Source organism: Synchiropus splendidus, chromosome 4 (assembly GCF_027744825.2).
Source record: "Synchiropus splendidus isolate RoL2022-P1 chromosome 4, RoL_Sspl_1.0, whole genome shotgun sequence".
Taxonomy (NCBI): Eukaryota; Metazoa; Chordata; class Actinopteri; order Syngnathiformes; family Callionymidae; genus Synchiropus; species Synchiropus splendidus.
Genome location: NC_071337.1, coordinates 18,444,857 through 18,460,569, shown reverse-complemented (window position 1 = coordinate 18,460,569; position 15,713 = coordinate 18,444,857). Strand labels below are relative to the sequence as shown.

The 15,713-nt window shown below is 44.4% G+C and overlaps 1 protein-coding gene across 8 annotated transcripts in view; it reads right to left on the bottom strand.

Moving 5' to 3' along the window:
- The window catches only part of sox5 (SRY-box transcription factor 5), a 78,434-nt gene extending 63,187 nt beyond the window's left edge, over positions 1 to 15,247 (bottom strand). For 7 of the 8 annotated variants that reach the window (XM_053861613.1, XM_053861614.1, XM_053861617.1 and 4 more), the window contains exons 1-2: positions 14,991 to 15,247; positions 7,158 to 7,353 (exon numbers count right to left, since the gene is read on the bottom strand). In XM_053861613.1, coding sequence (XP_053717588.1) covers positions 7,158 to 7,353; positions 14,991 to 15,067 — 273 coding nt within the window. In that variant the 5' untranslated portion in view covers positions 15,068 to 15,247. The other variant, XM_053861616.1, reaches the window with a different exon arrangement.
- Between the last annotated feature and the right edge of the window lie 466 nt (positions 15,248 to 15,713).

Here is a 15,713-nt window from a genome sequence, read left to right as displayed (position 1 = left end):
ATCGACACTGAGAGCCCGCCTTTTGCTTGGTGTGAGAAAAGTCAGTGCTTTATAATCCTCCCTTACCGATGTATGGTTAGCGCTCAGGTGTAGTCAAACTCAACCTGATGTGCTTGCTCTCTCGAGTAATCTGTGATCCGATTGGCCACTTCACCTGAGCAGACCCACAAACGGTGTGCACCACTTTATAAACGTCTTCATCAGATCCAGCAAACTGAAGGAGCTCCGAGAAAGTGGGCAGTGTTCTGAATGGTTTAAAGTGTATAGAGTCACGGAAAGCAACTTTGTTTTTGTTTTGTTATATTGAGGTTGTCTTTCCCATATGACTACCATCAATATATAGCAATATATAGTCACATAATTATACAACAATCCATCCAACCTCATGAGTGTTATAATTATGTAACAAAGTTTTTATCTTTTTTTTTTTTTTATGGGTATTTTATAATCTGCAAACATTATGGGAACCTTTTTTCATGGAAAAATATTAAGATGAGCTATTGGAACTGCAAAAATCTCAAACATCTTTTATATAAAATGTCATTGAAATGTTTCAATTTCAAGCCATGTTAGAGAAACTATTTCAATTCAGATGAACTGTTACCCAAAACACAAGAGAGTCAAACAACTTGCTTTCCTTTGGAATAAAAATAGTTTACCGGATTGTTTGCTTTGATGTATGTTTCCAATCTAAGTTGTATACAAGGTAGCCTATGCATGTTTTGTTGATTTTGTGAGTAAATGTTCATTCTCTGAAGCAAATATAGGGATATTTATTCACCATTTTAGGTGACAAACAAAAGTGAAAACTGTGGTTAAATCTCTAACCTCTTTGAACGTTCTGAAAGACTTTTCGCGAGCAAGACCTTCTGCTGTCTTTCTTCCTCCCACTTGTCTTTTGTTGCCTCCTATCTCCTTACACCCGCTCCCGATGACAGAAAATCAGACTTCAAATGAACGGCTTTGTGATTACAAGTTGCATCATTGCGAGCATGACATGCAAATGTAACGAGCCAGGGAGCGATAGTCTGTGTAAATGACAAGAAGTCAAAGAATGAAAGAAGAGATTGAGAGAGGTGATGTTATTAGAGGAAATGAGAAAGATGTACGGAGTGAGAGAGGCGTCTTGAAGGCAGCGGTCACACCTGTCACATCCCATTTATCTAATCCAGCGCCTACTTAAAACTGCCGCACACTTTCTTTCAAGGAAGATGTGGCACAAAACAAAACAAACAGAAGAATACACGGGGGACGGAAGAGGGGGCAACAGAGTCTTGGGGTTTTCAGATCTTTTTTTCATGTTCAGGATCCGCCAAGGAGATGTCATCTTGTCGCCTTCTACAATAAGGGTCATTTCCCCATCTGAAGGAATTATCTGGGTGCCACTGAGTCGTCTAAGACCTGGCACATTACGGTCCACGCCATTATTTTTGTTCAGACACACAGACTTATCATAACCACAACTTAAATAGCTTATAGGTTCTTTTTTTTTCCCTCAGCGCTTAACGCACTTTATAATCCATGGGCCTCATTTGCTCTGACGTTCAAACAGAAAGATTTAAAAACAGAACATGATACAGGGCAGATTATTTAATGAGAAAGCTGTCACTTTGCATTCCACTCTTACATGGCACACATGATGGGTTTGGCGTCAGAGTGGATCCATACGGAGACACTCGTGGCCATCACTGGCTAAAGCTGCTCACGCCATAATTGGCTTGTATTGTCATACATGAGCTCATTTCGCGTTGCATGTCAAGGATCCTAAAAGGGGAAGTTCACAGGAGAAGGCAAGACTGTCGTTCTGAACTGGTCCAGCTTTAAGACCCATCACCCCTAAATGACAAGCTGTGAACTATATCTATAACTATATATATATATATATATATATATATATATATATATATATATATATATATATATATATATATATATATATATATATATATATATATATATATATATATATAAACCTAGCTTCTCCCTTTTAGCCCAGTGGTATTGTAGCCGTGGACACATCATAGATTTTACCCTTTTGAAGGTTTATCACCTCTCACATATAAACGGCAGCCGTTTTTCCATATGTAGATCAAGCGAAAAAACATTTGTGAAAATCTGTTCTCGAGTTCTGCCTCTGTCTTCATCTCCCATCAGGGATTGCTGCAGTAAATCAGCCAGCTCCATCTCCACCTGTCTTGATGTCCTGTCTAGTCACACTTCTGTCTTTTGCTTCTTTTAGCCGTTACCTCCACATCGAACAAGTTGACTTCTTCCATTTTTGTGATTAGAAATATATACTCTTGTGTGAGGCCGAGCTGATCTATGAAGCAAGCAAGCTGTGGGACAGTGAGCGCCACTCACATCTACTGTCTGAGACGTTTCACTGGGTTAGTTCTGTCGGATGACGTTGTGCAACGTGATTTGAGCAGCTTTAAGGCTACCTGGAGAGTTAGAGTTTATGTCTGAAGGTGAACACTGTACTTAGGCACACGTTCCCCTTTTTGCCCAGACTTGGATGTCTGCATTAGAGATAAGTTCAGCGGCTCATTTGGGGGCAGGCGACTCTCAGTAAAGAGCTCAGGATTTTCTCAAGTTGTCTCGTGGCTTCTTGTTTTTGGAGAGTGAATATATCTTCACTGGTTTGGCGTGTAATGAAGTGGAACTTTGGTGGGCTAAAGGGGACGGATCCCTGTCCACCTGACCCCAGCTACATTGGACTGGAGACATAGGGACATAATGAAATTGTAAAAATGATGTTGAATCTGTGAAGCTGACCTCCCCAGTCTGACCCGGTCCTTACAAAGATTGAACCTCTTTCCATCCTAATTGTCTGATGTAAAGCTCGAGCATTTGCAGGAGTAGCGATCCAATTCATGTTTTAACACACAACAATGGTGTTTATGATCTGAAGAGTTCAGACTCCCCTCATCAACATGCATTTATTCAACAAATTCTGGATAATGTTAAACACCCATGCCCTCGTCTTATGTGTTTGAGCAGGTTCTGCCATCTCGCCGTGCACATTTGACACCGCGAGTGTGCACATAGCCTGTAGGTGTGCGTGCAAATGCGCGAGCGCCTGCATATATGTATTTATATGCTCTGGATGTGGCAGGCTGGCAGTGTGGGCGGTTCTGCCTTTAGTTTGCAGATGTCAATTCTCTTCCAAATGACTGGAACAAAGTAAAAATTGCGCCTCACTCTCTTTATCCCTTTACTGCCTCTGCAATGGAACAGAATTAAACAACTTTTGTCTTCTTAAGCTCATCTGTGAGGGGAGGTTGGTTTAAAAACACTTAACTCTTGCCAGGAAAGAGAGAAAAAAAAAATCCAAATGCTATTTTTTCCCCACTACCAACCCAGATGCTGCAGTTCAGTCCTCCTCTTTAACCCAACAGAATAAAGTATCCGTCCCTCCATCACACTCCTACTCGCTGACATGTCTCGAGCCGTTGCAAGGTGAACGTGTGGAAAAACAATATTTGATGCTTGCCTCGCTGCCGTGGATCAAGACACGGACAATGTGACAGTAGGAAGAAGTGGAAACAGCTGCCTGACTCACACACACACACACACACACACACGTATAAGAGTGTCACTGATCGCTCCTGCAGGGGGGTAAGACTTAGCTCCATGCCAGAGCTGCCAATCTCCACGACATCCACTCCGGTACACAGCCAAACACTCACACACACACACACATACTCACACACACACACATAGCAAATCCCTTTACATGCCATGGCTAAACACAGACACTGTCAGTTTCGACTTGGAAGTCCCTCAGGCAGGGACAAGCGAGCAAACACACTTACTTTTATCCTCCTGTTCCAACAATATGATTGAGCTTTACAATACAAACCCCCGTTTTTTTGTTTTTTTTTTGCAAAAGACAGAGAGAAGTTGCTATTTTTTCCACATATTTCGTTTAAAACCTCTGATTTAAAAAGCACGATTGTGATTTGATTATATGTAAATAAGATGCTTGGCCTTATCTGAACACGCACAGCTGTATTTTCTATATTTTCAATAGCAGTTTGCCTAAAATTCATGCCAGTGTATTTAACCAGGACTCCCTGAGTGTTGACAGGCGAGCGTGTGTTTGAGCACCGCTGGCGTGAGAAATTAAGTGTGACCACTGTGTCTTGAGACCGCTCCTCCATTGTGTTAAATCCGTCAGAGTCAATACCAACACACACATAATCACACTTTACACACAACAAAAGGGAATAAGAGGAGCGGCTGATGAAATATATTTCTCCAGCGTGTTTGCATAAATCCTGCCTGTCAACACAAATAATTACTGCTCTTCCATTAACACTGAGAGACGATTGTTGGGCTCATTTAACCCCGCCTTTTATTTCGAAACAAATACTGTCAAACAACAGGGATGAAAATCTGAAAATGAAATGTAACATGAAATGGTTTCGGATTGACTCTATGATGTTTGTCAGCTAGACATAGTGCACCCGATAATGAAAGTGGTTCACTAAAATACTGCATTTGAAATTTTCCCTCAAGTGGAAACGTTAATGTACATGCCTTTGTTTTGCCTCAACTTTGTTAAAAGTTCGTCTCAAACATCAAGAGATGAGCATCACAGATCACTTTTTTGTACACTATAAGTTTGGGGTCTTCTCTGGAGTCAAGACGTTTTTTTCTTTTGGCTCAGCTCTATTTTAGTGCATCATATTTCTTAACTATTTTGTTCAGTTATCTTTAAAACTGGTTATGTGCTGTGTTTCACTGGTTGAATGTTCCCTGTAATGTAGGATTCTTTGATGAAAGTACATAGGACGTTGAATGTGGTTCATACCAGCAAAATTTACTTTGTATTGAGGCACTAACAAGAGTAGGTCATATTGCTCAATAAAAACTGTAATAAATATAGAGGTAGGGCTAGAGTTTTGTCATTTTGCTGCTCCTACACGAGCTCGCAGAGTGGCTTTTTCTCTGTAAGACAGGTTCTTGGCCTGTATATGACTTGTGATGCTCTGACTACAGACTTTGAGAATAGGCCATTGTTAGTGCTTCCACCACTTATTTTCTGTCACGGCTCCTTTATTTGAACAAACATTTGAAAGAGGTGTGTCACCTCTCTGCAACTCTGAGTTCAAGACTAAATATTGACAGAGAATGTAGGTTTTTAAATATGGATGAGCTTATATTGATTCACCTGAATCAAATTCAGGAAAGCTGTGGCTGAGTTTTTAATGCGCGATGTAGGAGTAAAAATATTTCTGGTATAGAGGTCCCTGTTGGTTATATGAGGCACTTGCTCTCGTGTTCAAGGTGAAGATGAAAAATGATTGTTTCTGTGCAAAGTATAGTGCCTGTTTTTCTGTTTGCCTCTTCATTTGAAAATGCTTTTCACCCTGGGTAGCTGGGATGGACTTGTGTTACCTCCGACGCCATAATATATGCATTTACACTGTGTTGATTTCTGTAATTCCTGTCAAATTATGAGGTATTATGTTCAATTATTCTGAGAGAAAACTCCTGGCCACAGAGCACACTTATGATGGTCAAACCCTATATTACATCAGGGAAAACATTTTCTGAACCAAACAAGATTCATTTGTGCCAAGGTGTAAAATTGGTCATGATTTTAATGACTACCTCCAGGAAGTGGCGACAACCCTCTGTGAAAGTATTTGAACAAGCCAGGGAGTAAGTGCATGCAGGTCTGGGCTGTTGTCCCGCGTCACTTTTAAAGGAAGGCAACTTTGCGTGTGTTTATGAAACAGCAGGCAGGTAAAGTGGCAGAACTAAAGCTGAGCAGGCAGCCGAGGCGGGCGGGATGAAGAGGTCACCGTGTAGCCGAGCGCGTCTCCGCCAGCGTGTTAATTTACTATGACAAGATAAAGCTGTAATCTCGTCCTCCTCCCCCTCCGCCTCCTCCCCTGTTCCCCCTGCTGCCTCACTTCCAAGTCCGCCGGCTGCCGATGAACCATTTACTTCCCCCTATCACTTTACGACAATTGCCCCGAGAAAAAAATAAAAGGAGAACCCCCCTCCTTTTGCACCCCTGTCCCACTAAATCTCCCTCTCCAATTCTCTTCTTCCACTCTTCCCTGATTGAAAACTTACTAGATCTCATAACATGTCAAAGGGTCACTCAGATGAGCCCCGATCCCACCGACCACACATGCACTTCACATCGAGCACCTCACCACCTGAAATAAGTATATTGCTCATTTGACTGTCGTCATGCCTGTGTATTTGCACGTGTGATTTGCTCCCAGGACTTTGATTTACCTTGTCACAGAGTCCACAGTGGGCGGAGCCTGCTGGTTTATCAGTGGGTTAATTACAGAATTAGTGTTCTATTACTGCTCCTAAGTAGCCTCATTGTTTTACATCACGCTTCATAAAAAAGAGGCAAAAGGTCACCTCTCCACACAGCATGAGGAGTTGACTCACAACTTCATGCTCTAGTGTATTTTTACTGATCTGATCAATCACATCACCAGTGGCTGAGCGCACAGTAGCGCTGAACGCCAGTGCTGACTCACTAAAGGTTCAGTTCAGACTGAAAATTGTGTTAGCGTTTTCACCAAATCATGACGAAGAGGCAACTGTGCAGATGCAGTATACATTCAAAGCTGCCACACAATGTCACACTTCATCCCCAAGAAAATGACTCATTGCAATTGCTCACAGTTTGTAGTCATGCAAGTGTGCATCAAACGGACTGGAGGCAACGACTAGTGGCGCGCACGTCAAAGAAAAAGTGCACCCAAACAGTAGCCTTGAACCTCAATTTTCATTTTTGTTTCTTTTGGAGAGGAAACAAACGGCAGCCTCGAGCACTCAATAACGTTCTCTCTCGCTGTGAGAGTCGAGTTTTTGTTCAAATTTCTACCTTCATAGTGGCACAAACGTGGATACACTGGAAAATGAACAGAATCCCCAGATTGATCTTCAATATATGCTATATATTGGCGGAGGATCTTACATAAACACCACTCAAAGTGTTGTGAAAATGCACAACTTTTTTCAATTAAGAGCTTGACTTTGGACTTGGGACTTTAACTACTCAAATTAAAACTACTGCTTGTATTCTACACCTGTCCTGTCCATGGTTCCGTGCTGTGGCCATTGAAAGTGTTGTTGTGACCCTCAAAAGTACAAGCACATTTCAAGTCAGTCCTTACTGTGTTGGTGGGGCTGTCCAAGTTACGGCTGGGGGGCGAGCGAGGGGACACCTTGCTGCAGTAGGAGGCCAGGGGGAGGTGGATGACACCGCCCAGTCCTTCACTTTCGTCTTCCTCCATTCGCTGTCTGCTGGTTGCCATAGTTACCTCTCCATCTGTCCCCCCATATGGAGAGGCTGGTCGCTTGGAAGACATCCTGGAAAAATCAGGGGAGATGTATAAGGAGGACTGAGCACTATTCAGAAGATGATATAATGTGTTGACAGCTGTAGTGTTCTCCAGTGCACAGCACTCTATTGTATTGTATTTTTCTTTGATCTTCTGACCTTTCCATGCTTTCTACCTCTGTTTTCTAGTTTCATAAAACGCAAACTCCACTTGTTGAGTTTGAGCAGGTCGAACAATACGCCCTTTAGTCGGTTCATGAGCACCCGGCTCCTTGGCAAACCTTCAAATACACTTTCAGGTCTTCCAGTATGTTTACCATGGGGGCCGTTCAACATTCATGTTTCCAAAAAGACCGGGCCATTACTGCAAATGGAGCTCGCTTGCACTGGCATTGTCGAGGAAATGACCATGTCTTGACAATAGGCTTTCAACCACCGAGTGGGGAAAAAGAAAAGACTGAGAGCAGTAGGCAGACAGACAATAATATGTGTTTATGGAAACCTCAGGACAATAGAGGGATAGAAGGAAAATGGCTTGCAACACAAGAACCCCACTGTTAGTATTTGTTACTGTTGCTTTGTTCCTTTGAAAAGAAGCAAAGGATATAAAGCCACATCTATTAGGTGAACTCTGTCTCTCACAAGGTAAATTTGCCGCCCTCTACTTCAGCTGAATAGGGATGCAGTGACTATGTGGCAATAATAGAATTTAATGTGGTTCTCAGCATCGCCTGAGTGCTTTCAGATGCACTTGTCAGCCTTGAAGCTACTGCGACTATGACCCTGGGTAATAGGCTACTAACGCTGACAGAGGCGACGCATGGCAGAGCCGAAGACACAGCAGAAGTGTGGAAACCTGAGGGAGAGGAGCGCGTGATGACAAATAAGCAACAGGCGTCTGACTCTAACCATCTCATATCTTTATCTCCGAGCCTTACCTTAGCTGTCTGATTTGCTCCCTGGCTTCCTCACATGTCTCTCTCTCTCTCTCTCTCTCTCTCTCTCTCCGCTTGTCTCCTGTAAACTGATTACACTTTAGACTCTATTGGATTTACTTTGGACTGTGCATCTGGCTTTGTTTCCTCGGAGCAGCCGTGCTGCTAATTCATTGCTTATTTACCTTATGACACAAGAAGGGAGAAATGGTTGCGGTGAGGAAACTTAAAGGCAGTATCAGGGAATGAAAAGGAATGAAGTGAAGCTCGCTGTAGATAAAACTGTGTTCTAATCCCTGCACTCCGGAACAGAACAGCTTCAACTATCTTCATTCAGCAAATGTGTTGTAAAACGTTCTCAATTCGTGACCACACACTTCAACTTTGCAATGTTGGTACACAGCAAAATGCCATCTGTATTTTGGTACAGCACTGTTTCATCTGACCTCTGCTCTGCTACTCTCATCCCTAAATCCAGAGAATTATCTGTCCAGTTACGTACTTCACTTCTTAGCTGAAAACTGTCACCATAATTAACTGCATTTATGTCTAAGCAAGTAGATTCCATGGAATACAGCAAATGAGTTTCTACAAGAAGGTTTTGGTCTGAAACTTTAATTCAAAAGTGTTCCTCTGAATCTTACTAGTTCGGCGGGAACATTTCACTTCCGCAGAGTGAATTCACACCTCACTCGCGGATGCCCAGAGAGCTTGTCCAACCCTAAACTTCACATATCTGTGCATGTTTCTAAAAACTCCCAATTGGGCTTCAACTGTTTCCTCGATTCTTTCCACTTCAGCGACTGTTATCATGCAGAACACAACACATTGGACATGCTGCTGTCGACTGTCTTTATCTGTCTCCCCTTCATCAGCGTGAGCTTGCTCAGCAGAAAAAAAAGGCCCATAAATATCTGATAAATTGTATCGGTCGTCAGCGCGAACAAAAGGCTAGAGATCAAATTTCATGCTCTTATCGCTGAAGTCAATTGGAAATTGACTGGTGGTAACGTTATTGTCATCTGTGGAAAAAAGGTGAGGAGTGATCTGTGAGCGCACCCACAACCCTCGCTGTTGTTCCAGCCACACACGCAGCCAGATCTGATGTGATTGGCCGACCCAGCTGTGCAAACTTATGGGGCTTCACGCCACGCGGTGCACACACACACACACACGCGCACATGCGCTCAACACAGGCCTGAGCCATACAAGCCTGTCTTCATCACTGCCTGTTTGCTTTACCTCCTCTCACTGGCCAACACTGAAGTCTTTTGTTTCGCACTCTCACATGAATATACTTTCACACCTTAACCTGACTCCAACCTGACGGTGAAATATCACACCGGTATTTTCTTTTTACTCTTCCATTCCATTTGAATGTGTGTTTGGATAGACAAGCTCCACAATACACTCTTTCTTGTTCCTCACCAGGAACTCTAACATCACTTCCTCTGATGGGACCGTTCATTACGCCTCTCCAGCTGTAAAATCCCATTCTCCCTCCTGGTTGTTCCTTTTGAAGTGGAATTACCACACAATTGGACATGGCGGGTGTGCAGGTTACCGCGCTGTTTAAGGTTGTGCTGCCCCGCTGGAGGACAATGCTGTGAGGGAGTGAAGTGAGGATCAATTAATATGACCTTGCCCCGGAAGAATTCAAAATCATTTTGCCCATATTTTGTATCTTTTTTTTTTTTGCCACCGCTCTCCCCAAACACACAAACACATCATGTACATGGTGACAGAGCTAAGCTGAGATTAAACCGCCACTTCCCCTTGGCTTTTTGATGATTAGCGGCTCCTCAGTTAAGTCCCGCTCATATCACATATGTCCACCGCCACTAAGTCACTAATCGGACAGCGACGGACGTCCATTAACCGGCCAAATAATCGGAATCATCTGTGGTTAACCGTCTCCTGGCCGTCGCTTAAACTGTAATCAACCATTTCATGTTGGCACGTCAGCACTCGCCGGCTTACAAACACGCAGGCATGTTTAAATGCAGGCTTATGAGCATGCAAGCAGACCACACACACATGGATCTGTCGAATTAAGCCCCCCCCCCCCCCCAAAAAAAAAAAGATTTGCTTTAATGAAGATTTAGGGAGAGACAAACACTGGCTGAAATGTCACTGACAATAGCTCACACACATGTGCGACGCTGTGTGTGTGTGTGTGTCTGGCTGCTAACATAATCACGGCACTAACTGCTCTTGTTAACTCCTTTACTCAGAACGAGCTTTCAGGGAGCGTGGGAGCGTCCTCCAGAGAATTCCGCGGCAAAGTGGATGTTAAAATTACAAGCCATTATTTTAGACCGCGACACAACCACAAAGTCAAATCTATCAAGTCTAATAAGAGCAGCGGAGTGTTCGCGGCCAGTCACGGTGACATTTGTGATTCAGCCTGCCACTCAGGTGAGTCTGTTGAACCCGCTCTCTCTGGGACTGTATCACAAATGGTGATGGGGAATGCTCCTTTTAGATAAGACGCCTCGGGCGCTTCGCCTCCTCGCAGCCGACCGCTACTTTTACATCCTTATGACCCCTCAGGCGGGAATTTAAACAAATATATCCGCGGCGCGTCTCACGATCACTTCATTATTATCGTTTCTTTTCCTTCTGAGCCCTGAAACGATTATCCCGGCTCGCTCTGCCACACACTTATTTTAAAATCCTCCCCGTCCCCCCGGTGTTGTCTTACTTACTGTTCCCTCTTTACACAATCAGCTGTTTGTAAGAATGTCCCTCCGTCCCTCCCCTCTCCTTCCGTCTATCTCTCTCTTCTCCTCGCAGACTCTTAAGGATATTGCCTAATATCTATTTATAGGTTGTCCTTTTGAACACTGGGAAGACTGAGACGGAGAGCGAACGGTGCGGTGAGAAGCTTCGGTTATCATGGTTCTGAATGCTTAATCCACAGAGTAAATACGACGGATAACTATTTAAAAACTTTTTCCCTCCTGACTTGTGTAAACAAGGAATAACACAAGTTTCATATACTCACTTATCCACCCACTGACACACCCTTGCACACACACGCACACAAATGCTCAGACACACAAAGCATCCTCTGTGAGGTGCCCTGAATCGGCGGCCGACAGCCCAAACCGTGTTTCCTGTCCAACTTAACCACAAAAGGCAATAACACACAACCTAATGTCACTGCTGTTGCTAACACACGCACGCTGGAGACAGTCATGAGTTTGTGTGTGAATGCACAGAACGATACGGACCAGCTCCCGGAGGCATCTGATTCCTCTTGTGTATTACCTTTGAGTGTTGTTTCCAGAACTTTACTGGAAGCTCCTGTTTAAAGTGTTTTCAAATGACATTTCAACTTCCAAGTTGCTCCTGTTTCAGTACTTAAAGTTGTGCAGAGTTTGAGACATGAAACAGCGAATGGAAATCATGACCATTGATCATAATAAGCGTCTGAAGCAGGTTGCGTTTGTCTTTTATATTGAATACTTTAGTTCCTTTACAAAAACTGACTTGCTTTGGGCTTGTCAGTGACTTCTAGACATTAAGTGAATGCAGAATCACTGACTCGCTGGGGAAACCTTCGCTGCGCTGAGTCCTCATCAATAGCGTGTAAGCTCACTAACAATGACTGCAAGAATCTGTCACAAACACTGTGGACATGCATGTTCTTCAACTTGCCCTTTGTTTTTTCTTTCTTTAACTTCGATTGGGTCCAGACAACTCGTGGGAAAAACAGAAGCGAGACAGAAAGAGTGTCTTGTGCAGGGCGGCGGAGGAGATGGGGGGGGGTTGAGCGACAGACAGATAGAAGGGAAAAGTGCATCCGGTGGACGGTGTCCCCGGCTCCCCTGCTGGTTTTTTTTTTTTTTTTTTTTCGAGGAGGAGACGACGCATAATGTTTATTGAGCGAGCGACTGTGTTTTTCCATTGTTGCGCCCGGCCGCTATTTTGTTAAACAATCCATAAAGTGGTCACAACATTCGTCTCACTGTCAGTGACTCTGCCCGCTCCACACACACATTCTATCACGTGAATGACAACACGCACACACATACACAGCTGGCTTCTTTCATTGGTCCCTCACTTTTTTTGACCTCTTTCTCTTTCCCGCTCTCTCGCTACCTGGAAGGACAGAGGTTCCATTGTGGCGCCGCTAACACTGTCCCCTATTGTGGACTGGGTCGGTGCGTGCGTGCGTGTGTGTGCGTGTGTGTGTGAGGAGAGAAATGGAGGGATTAGTGTAAGACAAGACGCCTGGATTGATGATTTTTTAAAGAACTAGAGTGCCAGGCCGCTTTTAACAATCCAATACCTCGACCCGAACTTTAACCCCAACTCTGTGACCTCATGTCATATGACCAGACTCTCGTTAGCTGGCGAAGTTGTGCTTGCCTCTCCTTTGCGCTTAAACTTTCAGTCTAGGCTTCTCGTTTCGCACGGCCGCTGCAAGAAATTCATTTTCTAACTTTATTTTCCTCCTTTGACTGGTCAGCTGATCGCACCAGGGTGGGAGGTCGTAGCGGTAGAGAGTTGCAAGGGTGCAACTGGGAGAGGGGAGGAAGTAGGGAGGAGATGGGGGGTCGGGGGGGATTTGCATTCTCCTCTGGTATTTTTCTGTCTTTCTTTCCCATTTCTTTTTAACCCCCCTCCTCCTCCTCCCTCGCTCCGAGGATGGAGACACGGCTATCAAGGCTCTCTGGGGACAGACAATATGGCCCAGACAATGGCCTCCAGTCCGAGGTGGTGGTGGCGGCGGTGGTGTTGGAGGGAGAGAGGGAGGCCTGGACAGGGCCACAGGGGAAGCGAAGGGGTAGAACGGGGCATTAGTTTGCAGAGCACGGACACTCGACTCAATTACTCGGCTCTCTCTCCTCCAAACACACACACCACTTTAATCTGGGGCCTTTTACACCAAAGACAGCTATAGCCGGAATTTCACTCAAAATATATTTTGATTCAGCCAGTTTACATCCATCTTTGTGGTTGTTTTCATCTCCTAACTGAAAGGTTTCTGGACAGAAATAAACAATAACAGCAACGCTTTCAAGCTCCCGACACATCCGATGAGTGTGAAACACCCCAATAAACAGAGGGGGACAAATGGACGGGTGTGAAAATCCTCCGCTGCCCTTAACACCACGTCAACAGATCAGCGAGACCTCTCTTCCTCTGCTCCCCTCCTCCCCCCACAATAGCCCCAGAAAACTTTCATTCCTCATCCGTATTATTCCGTCAGTTATTTAGACTCTCGCGGTGATCTTAACTTAACATTTTCACTGAAGCGAAATATTAACTGACTGTCTGATAAATCTCACATCCAAGCATGATATTTGTCAACGAATGACGGTTGAATTCCATTTTTCAAAATTGTTTCAAACTTTTTGGATCCTTCTGGTTCTTTTGGCTGCATTCTGTTTGTATTTGTTTGTTCAAACAGTCTGTGTTGGCAGTCTGCTCCTCAATATTTTCACTTTAGACTAAAAAGATTCCAGAAAAAAAAAAAAATCAAAAGATTCACAATTTTAAGCCTTTTGTTTAGAAGTCAAAAGTGATGCTGCTGTCCAAATATCACCTGAGATTTAGAAAAGCAGCAAGTTCAGACAGTCGCACAGTCGCATGTTGAAAGTGAATTAAGATTAAAACTTACAGAGACGCAGGAATGGAAAGCATCACGACCACCGAAGACTTGAAGCGCACATTCACTGGCAACTCGCACACACACTCTCGACTCCGCCGAGAGACTGGCGCTCAACACACACAAGATACTGCTCCTGTCACTCTCGCACATACGTCCACGTATGAACACACACACACTCGAACGCACACACACACGTCCAGTGATGGAGTGCATTACTGGAAAGCAGGAGTTTTAAGTGCTCTCCTCCTAAATCATTGTAATCCCCACATTTATCTCTGTGCATTCTGCTTTTGCGTTGTAATCCTTTAAATTTTTAATTCCTCCTAGCTGTTGTTATCTTTTTTCCCCGCTTCAATCACTAAATGTGCTTTTAATTCTGAACCCCAGTTTATCTGCGAACAAAAGATTAGTTTCATCAGGCAAAAACAGACCGTAATGCAATAAAAGTCAAGTGAGAAGGATGTGTGTGTGTGTGTGTGTGTGTTGAAAAGCTGGGTATTATAACATAATCTGACTCTCACAGCATTAGCATCAAACGACCATTATTCCGAAAGCCACTTGTGTTGACAGCGAAGGTTGGAGGGTTAGCACCTTTAAACCAAAGAGCGGTCCGCACAAACATCAGAGCAGCACAGTGTGAGATTATCATTAGCATAAGGCAGAGGATTGACAATGGGATTATGAGAGAATCTGGATTATGAGAAGGTATAAACAACGTTTGTTATTGAGAAGTTTCCCGACTTGTTGATCTCAACTTCTGTTCGCTCAGAAGTTGCGATGAGCACTTGGCTGCACATAACTTTGGGAGACTTTTCTGAGATTGTGGCGACTGAAGGAGACGTTTGTGTGACTTTTTTCCTCAAACAAACATCACGCAGACATGAGACTTCCTGTTTATTTCCCCTCAAATTAGGAATCTCTGTGATCACTTCTCACACACCCACTCTTCTGCCTAAAAACTCCTCTGAGACGCACACTGCTCTTTAACCCCTGCACTCACACACACACACACACCTTTCTGCCCCGGTGCAGGGCTCCCGTCATTATTGCGATCCCGTTATGTCCCCCCGTCCTGTCACCCGCGCGCGTGAGAGGAGGCGTCACATACCTGTTACACTCCTGAGGTAGCTCAGGCTCAGTGAGCATGCTGGAGTAAGGGTCCGTCTCTCTCGACAACAACAACATAAAACAGTCCCACAGTGCTCAGATGAACAAGGTTAGTCTCCCCAAAACAAGATGGGATAGAAGTGATCCTTCAACCTCTCACACACTCTGCTGGTTGTCTCTCTCTCTCTCTTTCTATCTGTGAGTGTGTGTGTTCCTCGCTCTCTCTCTACTCACACACTTTCTGCCTTGCACCCTCCCTCTCTCCCTTCCTCGCTGCCTCCGTCCCTCCTCTTCTCCCTCCCTGGCTGCAAGCTGTGAGATGTAGGCTCTGCTCTTAAAGGGCCAGCAGCAGAGCCCTGCTCCGTGCATGTGTGTGTTCTCAAGGGGGAGGGGTCCGCCTGACCACAGGGCTCATCACTCTGAAGTGCCATTGCACAGCAGTGCTGCCCCCTTCCTCAAGAGCGGCTTCTCCCTCGCTCTGACGAATTATGAGCCTGACAACTTAAGTCATGAGGCATGTTGTCATCTAGTTATCAAACTGTGAGCGACGTGTGGGAGAGTCAGTTCCCTCTGCCGACAGAAGAGGTAAAAGTGATCAAGATGTGTGTCTCGTCCGAATAAAGTTCCAGTTCTCGATTGTACTTTAATTTATCTGCCTCCATTCGAGACAGCCTTCAAGTGCACATATGTGCTTCTCACTCCAAACCAGGAGCTACATGGTGAC